The 12,629-nt window shown below is 35.0% G+C and overlaps 1 protein-coding gene across 12 annotated transcripts in view; it reads right to left on the bottom strand.

Annotated features, from left to right (window-relative positions):
- The window catches only part of ANKHD1 (ankyrin repeat and KH domain containing 1), a 138,399-nt gene that overhangs the window by 42,786 nt on the left and 82,984 nt on the right, over positions 1-12,629 (bottom strand). For 10 of the 12 annotated variants that reach the window (XR_001110185.3, XM_012469354.2, XM_012469531.2 and 7 more), the window contains one exon: positions 3,672-4,430. The exons of the other annotated variants lie outside the window; for them this stretch is intronic. Coding sequence is in view for 9 of the 10 variants with exons in the window: in XM_012469354.2 (XP_012324777.2) it covers positions 3,672-4,430 (759 nt within the window). In the remaining variant the exon portion in view is untranslated. The remainder of the gene's footprint in view (positions 1-3,671; positions 4,431-12,629) is intronic. 12 annotated transcript variants of the gene reach the window in all.

Here is a 12,629-nt window from a genome sequence, read left to right as displayed (position 1 = left end):
AGGAGAATCGCTTGACCCTGGGAGGTAGAGGTTGCAGTGAGTGGAGATCACAACACTACACTCCAGCCTGGGTAACAGTGTAAGACTCCATATCCAAAAATATATATATATATATGTATTAAAAGTTACATGTACATCAAGTCTTAATATACAAATAATAGAAATGATTAATGGAATTTCAAAATCTAAGGAAACAACAATACTTAAGGATAAATCAGAACTTTATAAGTTGACACATATGCATGCATATTACATCTTAAGTTCTTAAACTTGGCTGAACTGAGTTTGAATCTTGGTACTTACTAGCAACTTAATTTCCCTAAGCTTCAGTTTTTCTTTTTTTTTGAGACAGAGTTTCGCTCTGTTGCCCAGGCTGAAGTGCAGTGGTGTGATCTTGGCTCACTGTGACCTCCGCCTCTTGGGTTCAAGCAATTCTCCTGCTTCAGCCTCCCAAGTAGCTGGGATTATAGGCATGCGCCACCATGCCTATATTTTTGTATTTTTAGTAGAGATGGGGTTTCACCATAATAGCCAGGCTGGTCTTGAATTCCTGATCTCAAGTGATCCGCCTGCCTCTGCCTGCCAAGGTGTGAGATTACAGGCGTAAGCCACCATGCCTGGCCAGCTTCAGTTTTTCAACAGAAAAACAGAGGTAGGAAAAGGACTTACCTAAAGTATTATAATTAGCCCATGAGATAAAGTATATTTAGCATTTAACACATAAGTTGGTGCATAGTAAATGCTCAATAAATGTAACTAATTGATATTAGTTGATTTTTAACCAATCTTCTTTCTATATTAGAAATGAAAATTGTGGCCAGGCATGGTGGCTCACACCTGTAAAACCAGCACTTTGAGAGGCCGATGCAGGTGGATCACTTAAGGTCAGGAATTTGAGACCAGCCTGGTCAACATGGTGAAACCCCGTCTCTACTAAAAATACAAAAATCAGCCATGTGTGGTGGCAGGTGCCTGTAATCCCAGCTACTCAGGAGGCTGAGGCAGGAGAACTGCTTGAACCCAGGAGGTGGAGGTTGCAGTAAGCCGAGATAGAGCCAATGCACTCCAGCCTGGACAACTGAGTGAGACTCTGTCTCAAAATAAAATAAAATAAAATAAAATTTTACTGAATATTTCTAGAACTGCTCAATGGTAAAAGCTATTTTGAATTTCTTTAAATTACTTTATATTCCTAGACATTTGAATTTTGAGAATAACTTGCTATTATGGTAACTGCTAAAAATCCAATGCTCACTTTCAGAAGGACATGAGGAACCATGCTCCTAATCAAGAGTTTATATAGTCTGTTTGGAACTATATCATGTATGACACATATCAAACAACACACTAAAGGGCTAAGTTAGTCAGCTAATCAAGTCGCAAAATTAATAACTTATATATGTAAACAACTCATTATCACACAAATATTTTTACAGAACAGCAATAAGGAAATAATACTCCTATATTTAATGAGTGAAATGTATTGTTATCATACATAGGTATTCTCTAAAGTAGAATTTTAAGATGTACAGTATTCTCTCCTTTACTACTATGAGGGGTAAGAACTAAAGTAAAATTAATTTTACCTTTGTCCTACTCTATAATCTTACCAATATGTTAATATATTTTACAATTGTAGGATTAGGTATTAACCTAATTCACCCTTGCCTAATTTCTTTTACCTTCAACTAAGAAAATTAAGACAAATCTGGACTTAGAAAAATATATTTAAATTTTAAAACAGGTCCATCATGTTGAATAAAGAAAATACAATTATTGCCATATCGTTCAAAACACATAACCTTCATAAAAATGGAAATTTTTACATGAAGATAATTTTGTACTTGTTGGCTGATTTAAAAGTTAAAACATTAATAAAAGAATATTGTACAATGTGGTAGGTATTAATGTCTAACACAAATTAAATTTTGTTTATATTAATATTATATATAATTAAAAGATAATTTCTAAGCCAATTTTCTAAGTTTCATGCAAAAGACTAATTCAACAAATACTTTAGTGAAATAAAATGTGATGTTCCTTAACACCTACAAGCTCCCTTTAGAGCTGTTTCTACATTATTTTAAAAAAAGTTGTAACATAACTGAACTGATCAGTAATATAGGTTTCATAACTGCAAACTGTGCACTTAATAAGGAACATTATAATGCTAGTTACAGAACCCTACATCTTAAAAATGTTATTCCCAGTTTACCCGTTTCATCATTATTATTCATAATCATACTTCACATTCCAAAATCTGTTTTTACCCAGATTATAAATTAGAATTGCAAATGAACTACAAGAGTTTATTCGTAATTTATAACTTTCAATGCTAATAAATACAAAATTAATTTGTGTCTACCAGCTGAAGATATAAAAACCCAAATTAAAGAACAAAGAGTCTAACTCCTTAAAACATTTCCCAGCATTTTAATTTTCTTTAAGGAAACTAAGACATTCCTCCTCTGCACAATGATACTTATTACATATCAGAGGAGCCTCAAAGGCAATATCACAATTATATAACCACTGGAAGTCATACACATGCCCAATAAAATTCCTGATTTCAGTAATCTTATTCCACATTTAAAAAGACTCAGTAAAGATCAGGAAGACTAAAGGCTCACAAAAGAAGAAAGGAAACTGAAATAGGATAATTGGGATGGGAGAAGGGGAGGAGAATATGACAAGAGGCAACAGACAACAGTAAGGAAAAAAATGTTGCAATCAAGAGACAGAGGACTGGCCTGCCTTTGAATATCACTCCAGCTACATCTTAGTTCTTGGTCTTCATCCACTGTCAACAGCCATTCTGGCTGCATTTCTGAACTGGGCTCTCATGGAGGTGATACATTCACCAGCCATCTTTAGGAAGGTAAATGATTAATTGCACTGTTTTCCCACTGCTGCAAGGACAATGAAAGGGAAAGTAAACTTGTGCACCTCATTTCATATCTAGTTGTAATTTTCCACACAACAATAAACAGAAACATATACTTCAAGGTTATCAGGCCTTTCTTTTTTCTCTCTCTCTGTGTGTGTGTGTGTGTGTGTGTGTGTGTGTCTGTGTATGTGTGATGTGGCTGTGTGCTTTAAGAGACTTAATGCAAAAATTCCAATCTTCAAATCATCAAGTGACAATAATTTTAATGTACCTTAATCTTCTAACCACAAATATTATAACATGGAAAACTTAGTTTTCTCTGAACATCCCATTTAATTGGAAATACGTAAGTTAATCTAATAAAATTATAAATAACAAAGCAGTGTGATTTAAAATTTCCAGACATGAAAATCACCAGCAGCAAAATTTTAATTATAATCTTATGTGAATACCTCTAAAGCCTACAAAGCAATTCCACTTTGAGACCTCCTTACCCAAGTCACAGCACAGGGTGGTTTCAATATCAAAGGCTTAAAATAAAGGATTATGGCAATTTTATTTATTTGCCTTTGCAATATGATAAAAAAGAAGAGGGGAAACACACTTTTGTGTGTTAGTGCTATTGAATTTAGTTAATTCACTTCCAAAAGACCTCAAGAAATGAGTAATTTTACAAAGATAATTCTAAAATGGAAAAGTACAAAGTCTGTTTTTGGAGGGGTGTATAAAGAAGTTGAGCACACAGATTACAGAGAAATTATTACAGATATATTTCTTAACCCACCTGCTATCAGGTCATCAAGAGTGTCGGTAAGCGTCTGAGCTGGAGTTGCAACCATTAGTCCATCTGGTTCTTGAACTAACAGCCCCTGATCATGTCCAGTAATAGCAATCTGAGGCTGTCCTACAATCTGCTGATTACCTGATACTTTCTGAAGTTCAAGAGAATTTGTTCCATTAGAACCTAAGTCACTGGAAAAGTTACACTGTGGAGATGATAAAGGCTGGACTGGGACAAAATCAATCTTTTCTGCCGATGGTGGAGATTGTTGCTCATCATCAACATCATTATCTTTAAATAAGATTGTGTCAACCTGTGGTAACTCTGAAAAGTGATCCTCTGGGAGACTACCATCTCCTTCCCCTTCTGGGAAGACTCCTCTATGAGAACACTGCTGGTGTAGAGACACTGTGTCTTTCTGACCTTTGGTTTCCAAGTATTCTTTGGTAAATTGCTGCTGTGTTTTCATCTGCAGCTGCCTTTCCACTTTCTGCAGTTCTTTTAATATTTTCTTCTTCTTCTGGACTTGCTCTTCTCTGTTCTTTTTAAGTTCTTCTATCTTATCTTTGTTCAGAGGTTCACCTTGAATTAACTCCAGTGACTTAAGCTGTGCTTTTTCAATAGCACTAATTCTTTGTCCCAGTTCATTGAGCTTGCCTTCAGTCTCCTCTACTATGCACTCCAAAGGCTGGTATGGGTGAAAAGATGGCAGTAGGTCCTGATCTGCTACCTGGAGGGAACTGGACTTCTGCTTGGATGTACCTAAGCACATGAAAAATGTTTGAAAAAGTGCCATGCTAAAAAAAATAAAATAAAAAGAAAGACAGAAAAAAAAGAAGAAAAAAGAAAACCAGCCTCCCCTCCCACACACACAGACCTCCCTCCCAAAACCCTTATAACTAATGTTATAGAATGAATGTTCAGAGTCACACCAGGGTTAGTCAGGTTAAAACCTATACTCATCTATTTCACACAGCACAAACTAGGATGCTGCTAATTCAAAAACTGTTAAGTTTTAAAAATCTACTCTTTAGGATATGCAAGTTTTAGAAATTAAGTCAGGGGCAGGGAAAAGGAAAACAAAGAGGCAAGAATCTCAAAATTCTGCTGATTAGATTGGACTTTTTAAAGAACACCAAATCCAAAGCAGTATCAAAATCATGTTGAAAATACCAGAAATGTTAACTACCCATTTAGAACAATCGTTCTTTTAGAAATATTAACTCTGCAAGCAATGCAAAGTTAATGCAAAAGACCAAAACTTACAGATCAAAATAGGGGAAAGTGTTTTGCAAATAGTCAAAATATTTTTCTTCTTATATTGAAATATAATGTGAAATCAGTTTTTTCAAGACATGTCTTTCTAAAATTCTCCATTAAATATACCTTTGACACGTTTGTACCAGAACACTGTTAAACTTACTACATTGCATTTAAATGAACACTTCAAGAAAATTCTACGAGAGAAACAATAAATGATCCTAGGAGAAAAATCAGACTTCCCATTTAGGGTTACTCATACTGACAGTATATGTTAACAAACAATGGCAATGTATATTATTTTAAAGTTTTAAATTACACTTAAGTTACATCCTTCCTAACAAATCAGCTGAAAAATAACTATCAATATTAATAATCCTAACATATGGACATAAAATGAAGGACACAAATTTTTTGATGTACGATACCTACTCTGAGGCAAATCCAAGGCTTAATCTTGTTTAGAAGAAGCAGGACTATTCAGCAACAAAAAGGAAAAAACTACTGATTCATGCTACAACATGGATGAACCTCAAAAACATTATATTAAGTGAAAGAAGCCAGACACAAAAGACCACATATTGTGCAATTCCACTTATATCACATCTACAGAGAAAAGGCAAATCTATAGACAGGGACAGTAGTGGTTGCCTGAGGTTATAACAGTGAGAATGAGGATCAATTGAAAACAGGCATAAGAGATCTTTTTGGGGAGATGGAAAAGTTCTAAAACTAGATAGTGGCAATGGTTACACAACTCAATAAATCTACTAAAATTCATTGCATTGTACATTTAAAACAAGTAAACTTTATGGTATGTAAATTAAATATAAAGCTGTTTGAAAAAAGGAAAGAGCTGGGTAAAAAAGTAATCTATTATTTTGAATTGCAGTCAGTATATATGAAAAATATAGGTAATTTGGGAATTTTTAAAATAAAATCATGCATTGTATTCAAAATGATTCTCAAGTCCAAAGGAAAAAAGGTCATTCAGAGATATAAAATGTTCTGAATTGCAAGGGGGTGACAAAACTACTGAAGAAAAAAAAAATTAGAGCTTCATCTACTTTTTTTGCTAGAATAGAGATCTCAAAACTGCAGGTAGCTCAAACATATGCAACATGTGTCATTACTAAAAAAGTCTCAGTTTTTCTCCTATATACTGTCTTTAATAGGTAAGATGACCACAATTTCAATACCACTGCAATCACTTTCAGAGGCTTATTCCTTAAATTGCAAAGCAATTGTCTATATTCAATTTTATATTCATATATATATATATATATATATATATATATATATATATAAAAAGAGATGGGGTCTTGTATTCCGCTCAGGCTGGTCTTGAACTCCTGGCCTCAAGTAATTCTCCAGCCTCAGCCTTTCTCAATTTATATTTCTATCTGAGCAAAATGATAGAAAAAGACTATTCTTTCAGAGCAAAAGCTATTAGATTTGTGAGCTAATTTTATTACTACTTTCCTAACACCATATAGGAGTCCCTGTTTTGATTTACAGTATTTGTTTAAAGTGCCTAATGACAACAAGGAAGGCAAATGGTCACAAATAGCAATGTACAAATCCACAACAATAACAAGGAAATATTTAGTCATGTAATAAATTCAATGACATCATTCGAGTACATTTAGAAGTTCTACAAAGACTGAATGGTCCTTTAAATATCCATTAGTTTCAAAACGCCCTTGTATAGCTACTAAGTAATTTATATTTAATATTCAGGAAAACTAGGTAAGAGTTTAACACCAACCAGACTGGTTAGTAATTGTGTTATGACCCTGCTGGACATTCACAGATTTAAAATCTTTATAAATAGTATAATCCAAAATAAGAGTAGAATTTTGAAGACAGTAACAGATAGGAATGGCCCTATCTTGTTAACAAATAATATGCAAGAAGCATGGAACACAAGATTACTGAGTAACTTATTTAACTCAATAGACGAACTATAAGCCCAGAATGTATGTAGCATTAAAAATGGAAGATGGCAAAAATGATGCATAAAAAGTGGTTCATCTCAAAATAGCCATTGGCTGAGTGTCTGTAACCATGGAGTTAGTGGAATTACCTAGATACACGTCAAAGCACTAACAGAAGCTATAACATCAAGAATAAAACAGATTGGTGAAAAAGATAATGTCGCCTAATTTTTCCTAGAAGCTAAAGCAGTATCTACACTTTTTGTGTAGAGATTATGTCAAGTATTCTTTTAGCAACAAAATTTTCAATAGTTAGTAAGCAGTATTATAAGATACCAGAATATAAAAAGAGTTCTATCTCCTTCAAATATCTTACATTGTCAGATACAAAGAAATCTATTCACTATTATCAGTGAATGATATCATAAAGTACTGTTCAGAAATATAGGTGGCCAGGTGCAGTGGCTCACACCTGTAATCCCAGCACTTTGGAGACAGAGGCAGGTGGATCACCTGAGGTTGGGAGTTCGAGACCAGCCAGACCAACATGGAGAAACCCCATCTCTACTAAAAATACAAAATTAGCTGGGCATGGTGGTGCATGACTACAGTCTCAGCTTCTTAGGAGGCCGAGACAGGAGAATTGCTTAACCTGGAAGACAGAGGTTGCGGTGAGCTGAGACTGCACCCATTGCACTCCAGCCTGGGCAACAAGAACAAAACTCCATCTCAAAAAAGAAAAAAAATATATAGGCAAAGTCACCATTTCATCTTTTTGGTTTGGTTTCTGTCCTATTCCTTTGCCTCTCACTTTCCCTCCATTAACAAAACTAGAAAAGGTCTGTAGTAGTAGATGCCATGATCTAATGACAGCTTAAACATGACCTTTATTTTTTTATTGGCAGAGAGGGAATGAGGTGGACATACATTTGCCAAATATTTAGTTTTTATTGCAACGAGCTTAATTCTATCAATCATTTTTGTGTCTAAAATAATTAGTGAATTGTACAATAGAAAAATAATGGTCAATGGAAAAAATACATGATATACAAAAGTATCTAGACTAGATTCCATATTTCCTTACTTGCTTTTATCTATAAAACTTAAACCTTGTTCTGCAATTCCCTTGCTTACATCATTACACAGCACCCTAGTAGAATGATTTTTAAACAGCATTCCTAACTGGGTCTCAAATAGAAAATCAGGTTGAAAAAGTAAACTGAAAGTAACACAGTGCATCAAATGTAGTAGAGTGTTTATTATCCACTGGAATTTGTTTTGATAAACAGATGTATGATGTGTCCTGGGCGTCAATATAAAACGTTTCTGTGAGATACAGCAAGGTTTCTCTTCAAACAGCCTAATTCTTTTCTTTTCTTTTCTTTTTTTTTGAGACAGAGTTTTGCTCTGTCGCCCAGGCTGCAGTGCAATGGTGTGATCTCGGCTCACTGCAACCTTCACCTCCTGGGTCAAATGATTCTCCTGCCTCAGCCTTCCGAGTAGCTGGGATTACAGGCATGTGCCACCATGCCCAGCTAATTTTTGTATTTTTAGTAGAGATGGGGTTTCACCATGTTGGCCAGGCTGGTCTCGAACTCCTGGCCTCAGGTAATCCATCTGCCTCTGCCTCCCAAAGTGCTGAGATTACAGGCGTGAGCCACCGTGCCTGGCCAGCCTCATTATTTAATACCCAGTACTCCTTCCACCCTTTCTTTTTCTTTCCTTCTTTCCACTTTTACTACATGCCCAAGCAGGCCACAGCACCAATAGCATTATCAGCACCAGCTAACGCTCCTTTCCTTATTTAAGAAAAGACTGGCCCTCTAGCTCACCGCAGACAACCCCTTTTCCCTCTCCCCTCTCTCCCTTATGTGCCCACCTTAACTGAGAAAAAGTTTAAATGTCTAGACAATCAAGTCTAGTTCAGATTGTACGGCCCGACCCCAGCCAATGGGGAAAGGGCACAAGAGCAGGATTTGCAACAATAAAAAAACTTGCGCTCTCCTTTGTTCTATGTGCTGCTCTCTTAGTGATATGAGGGGCACCCCTCTGCGCAGAAGTAAATTTGTTTTGCTAAGAAATCCTTTGCCTTAGTGCTCATTTTCCTTACGACTCCGAGCTTTATAACAGTTTCTTATTGTGGTCATAGTCAAAAATGAAAGCCATTAACCTAGAATTGACTCATTTTTCCTTTATGTCTAAATATTTGTCTAAAAATTTCCCAAACTAACAGGACACATTATACAGCTTTAACACAGCAATCTCTTAACCAAGGGTGTCCAAAGAAACAGCATCTGTGTTACATGTTAAGAAAGTAATTCAATCTTCTTCCTTTTACTATAAGAAGTTATATGTTAAAAGAGATTACCAAATTTGGGCATGTGTAAATCCATATAGGAATTATTATATAATGGAAAGTGACTAAAGAATATTAGCAGTAAAGTTTCCAGAGGAATACTCAATACTATTCATTGTATATACGATTTTTCTATATAAGTTTAATGATTTGATAGAAAAATATGAGAACTTTTCATGTCACCTACTCCAAAAAACAACTCTAACATATAAAAGCGGCATGCTAATTTAATTCTTACTTTACATTTACACTCAGATATCCTATCTCTTTTCCAACATTCTGGAATGCTACTTCTTAATTACTCTTTTTAAACATCTCTTTAATCTAAATGTCTATCTTAAAAATTCTTAAGAATTTTCTTCTGCCTTCAAAATAATCTATATTCTTAGCCTAGCACTCATTAATTTATTCAATAAGTACTTGAACATCTATACAGCAAAGCATGGTGGACCATATAAAGATGAGCAACATAAACCACCCTTAAGGAGCTTACAGTCTAAGAGGGGAGATGATGTTCCAAATAAATTCTTATACAGGGACTTTACAAAGATTTTCATCAAAGCATTGTTAGTAGAGGTGAGAAAATAGAGGCAATCTGGATATTCATCACTGGGAGAAAGGACACATAAAACATGGAAGATACACAGGGTAAAGCACTATGCTATAGGTATAAACAATCTAGAGATAGACATGTGGATAAATCTTAAAAACAGTGTTGAGTAAACAAAGGTAAAAAACAATTTGCTGAGATTAGCTCCTTTGCTTCTTGGAAATCCACAGCCAATAGTGATGTGACCGTGTCTGGTGGTGAACCTACCCTGATACATGACTTCTGCACAAAAAACGCGACCAAACATCAAAGCTAAAGCAATGTTTATAAAGTTTTATGGTATAAGTAGGGGGAAATGAGCTGCACAAACCTCAGTGTATTTTAAATCTGTTGCTGTCATCATTAACATTATGTGATATATAAAAGTTAAAATTTACTTTTGTAAATAAAGTTTTTGGTTTGTTTAAAAAAAAAACGGGATCTATACCAGCATACTATTTATGTAAATTAAAAATACAAAGTAATGGCTGAGTGCAGTGATTCACATCTGTAATCCTAGCACTTTGGGAGGCTGAAGTGGGCAGATCACTTGAGCTCAGGACTTTGAGACCAGCCTGGGCAACATGTCAAAACCCTGTCTCTAACAAAAATACAAAAAATTAGCCAAATGGAGTGGCAGGGCACCTGCAGTCCCAACTACTTGCAAGACTGAGGCAGGAGGATTGCTTGAACCTCGGAGGTTGGGTGGGGCTAAGGTTGAAGGAATGAGCTGAGATCACACCACTGTACTCCAGCCTGGGTGATAAAGTGAGACCCTATCTCAAAAAAAAAAAACATACATACACACACACACATAATATATATACACACATACACATATATGTATGTATGTGTGTGTATATGTACATATATGTATGTGTGTATATATATGTATGTGTGTGTATGTATGTTTTTTTTGAGATAGGGTCTCACATATATATGTATATATATATTTGTGTGTGTATATATATACACACACATATATATATACACACACACACACACATACAAAACAAAAAGAAAAAAACAAACATAGAAAATAAACAACCTCGCCCCCCCGCCATCAACACAGTGGCCTGTAAGTGTTCAATTGAAAGGTAGTCACACATCTCTCACTTTAAATCAAAAGCTAGAAATGATTAAGCTTAGTGAGGAAGGCATGTTGAAAGCCAAGATAGACCAAAAGCTAGGCCTCTTGTGCCAAAATTTAGTCAAGTTGTGAATGCAAAACAAAATTTCTTTAAGGAAATTAAAAGTGGTATTCCAGTGAACACACAAATGATGAAAGTCAAACAGCCTAATTGCTGATATGGAGAAAGTTTAGTGGTCTGGAGAGAAGATCAAACCAGTCACAGCATTCTCTTAAGGCAAAGCCTAACCTAGAGCAAGGCCCTTACTCTTTTCAATTCTGTGAAGGCTGAGAGAGGTGAAGAAGCTGCAGAAGAAAAGTCTGAAGCTAGGAGTAGTTAGTTCATGAGATTTAAGAGAAGAAGTATATATACATATAAAATAAATATTTTATAATAATTTGTTAAGAATAAAAGAATATACACATCAAACACATTAAAATGATTACCTATAGGGGAAGCAAGGAAATGGAAAAAGAAATAAAAGGGAATAAATGAAGCAAGAGAGAAGTCATGGTGATAAAGCACCAGAAATTGAGTATGATTAACTCAATCCTCCACACTTGAGGTCCCAAGGGGAGGGGAGCAAGCAAAGTGAGAAGAACTGGAAGGAAGATCCAATGAAGTACTCTAGAAGTTCAAAGAAATTACTTCTCAGGAGGGCTTGAGGTATACACAAAAGATGTGTTTTGTTTATCCTGACATAATTTTAAATGCTTTGCAGCAGATTAATTCTAAGTTACACAACTTGCAGATCAAAATGAATCTTCTCTTAAAACCTCTGTAGAACCAGTTATAAGAAGGCAAAGGATTTACATTACTTATGTATTCTTTCCCATCTGAATATTTGTAACTGCAGATAATAAAGTTAAATAATGCCAGAAAACTGAGCATGTCACTCTGAGTTTCATATTTTGTTTACAGACATGATTCTGAGGCCTCTGTTAGATGCCACCTAGAATCTTGACTTCTTGAAAACCAACAACAGACAAATGAGATCAAGTTGTCTAAATCAGGAGACTATAAATCAAGATGGACGGAGCCTGTACAACTAGTACATATGGGGCATGAAAAAAAGAATATCTGAGTAGAACATATATCAAAAACCTGGGTAAGATTTATGGGTATAAATACATTTTTTAAAGGATGAGGATATGAAAAATAAAAAGATTTATTGAAAACAGACAGCAGTAAAATGTTACAAGAACTTGAAAAGATGATTGCTGGAAGATGGAAGAGGAAAAGAAGAGAGACCTAGAGAATAACTCTTTGTCCATCCCTAATCACATACACTACACAGTAGTAATATATGGACTTAGAGGAAACAAAAACAAAAGGGTCAAACAGCAATTTCATCACTCAAGGGAGCTTTTTCAGAGACATAAAAGAGAAGCTTTAAGAAGAAAAAGCAGCTTTAAGTATAAAAAAAAATTTTGTCTTTAATTGTATAAGATAGGTTTTCCTATCTTGGTAGGAACTTCAGTGTGCGCTTTTCCATAAATGATTTTTCCTAATTCACAGTAACATAATATTCTATCATATGTGTGGTTTATACTAACATGACATTAACACAATGCATTATCACAGTTTGATCCTGCATAAACAAGTGTCAGATTGGCAATGCCATTTGATTGCTAGCAATAGCAAGTCCCCAAGTGTCTAAACACAGTGTTAATTAGGGATAACCCTAGT

This window comes from Aotus nancymaae, unplaced genomic scaffold (assembly GCF_030222135.1).
Source record: "Aotus nancymaae isolate 86718 unplaced genomic scaffold, 86718_ANA_hifiasm-v0.15.2.pri h1tg000064l_1, whole genome shotgun sequence".
Lineage (NCBI taxonomy): Eukaryota > Metazoa > Chordata > Mammalia > Primates > Aotidae > Aotus > Aotus nancymaae.
This window is presented reverse-complemented; position numbering and strand designations above follow the sequence as displayed.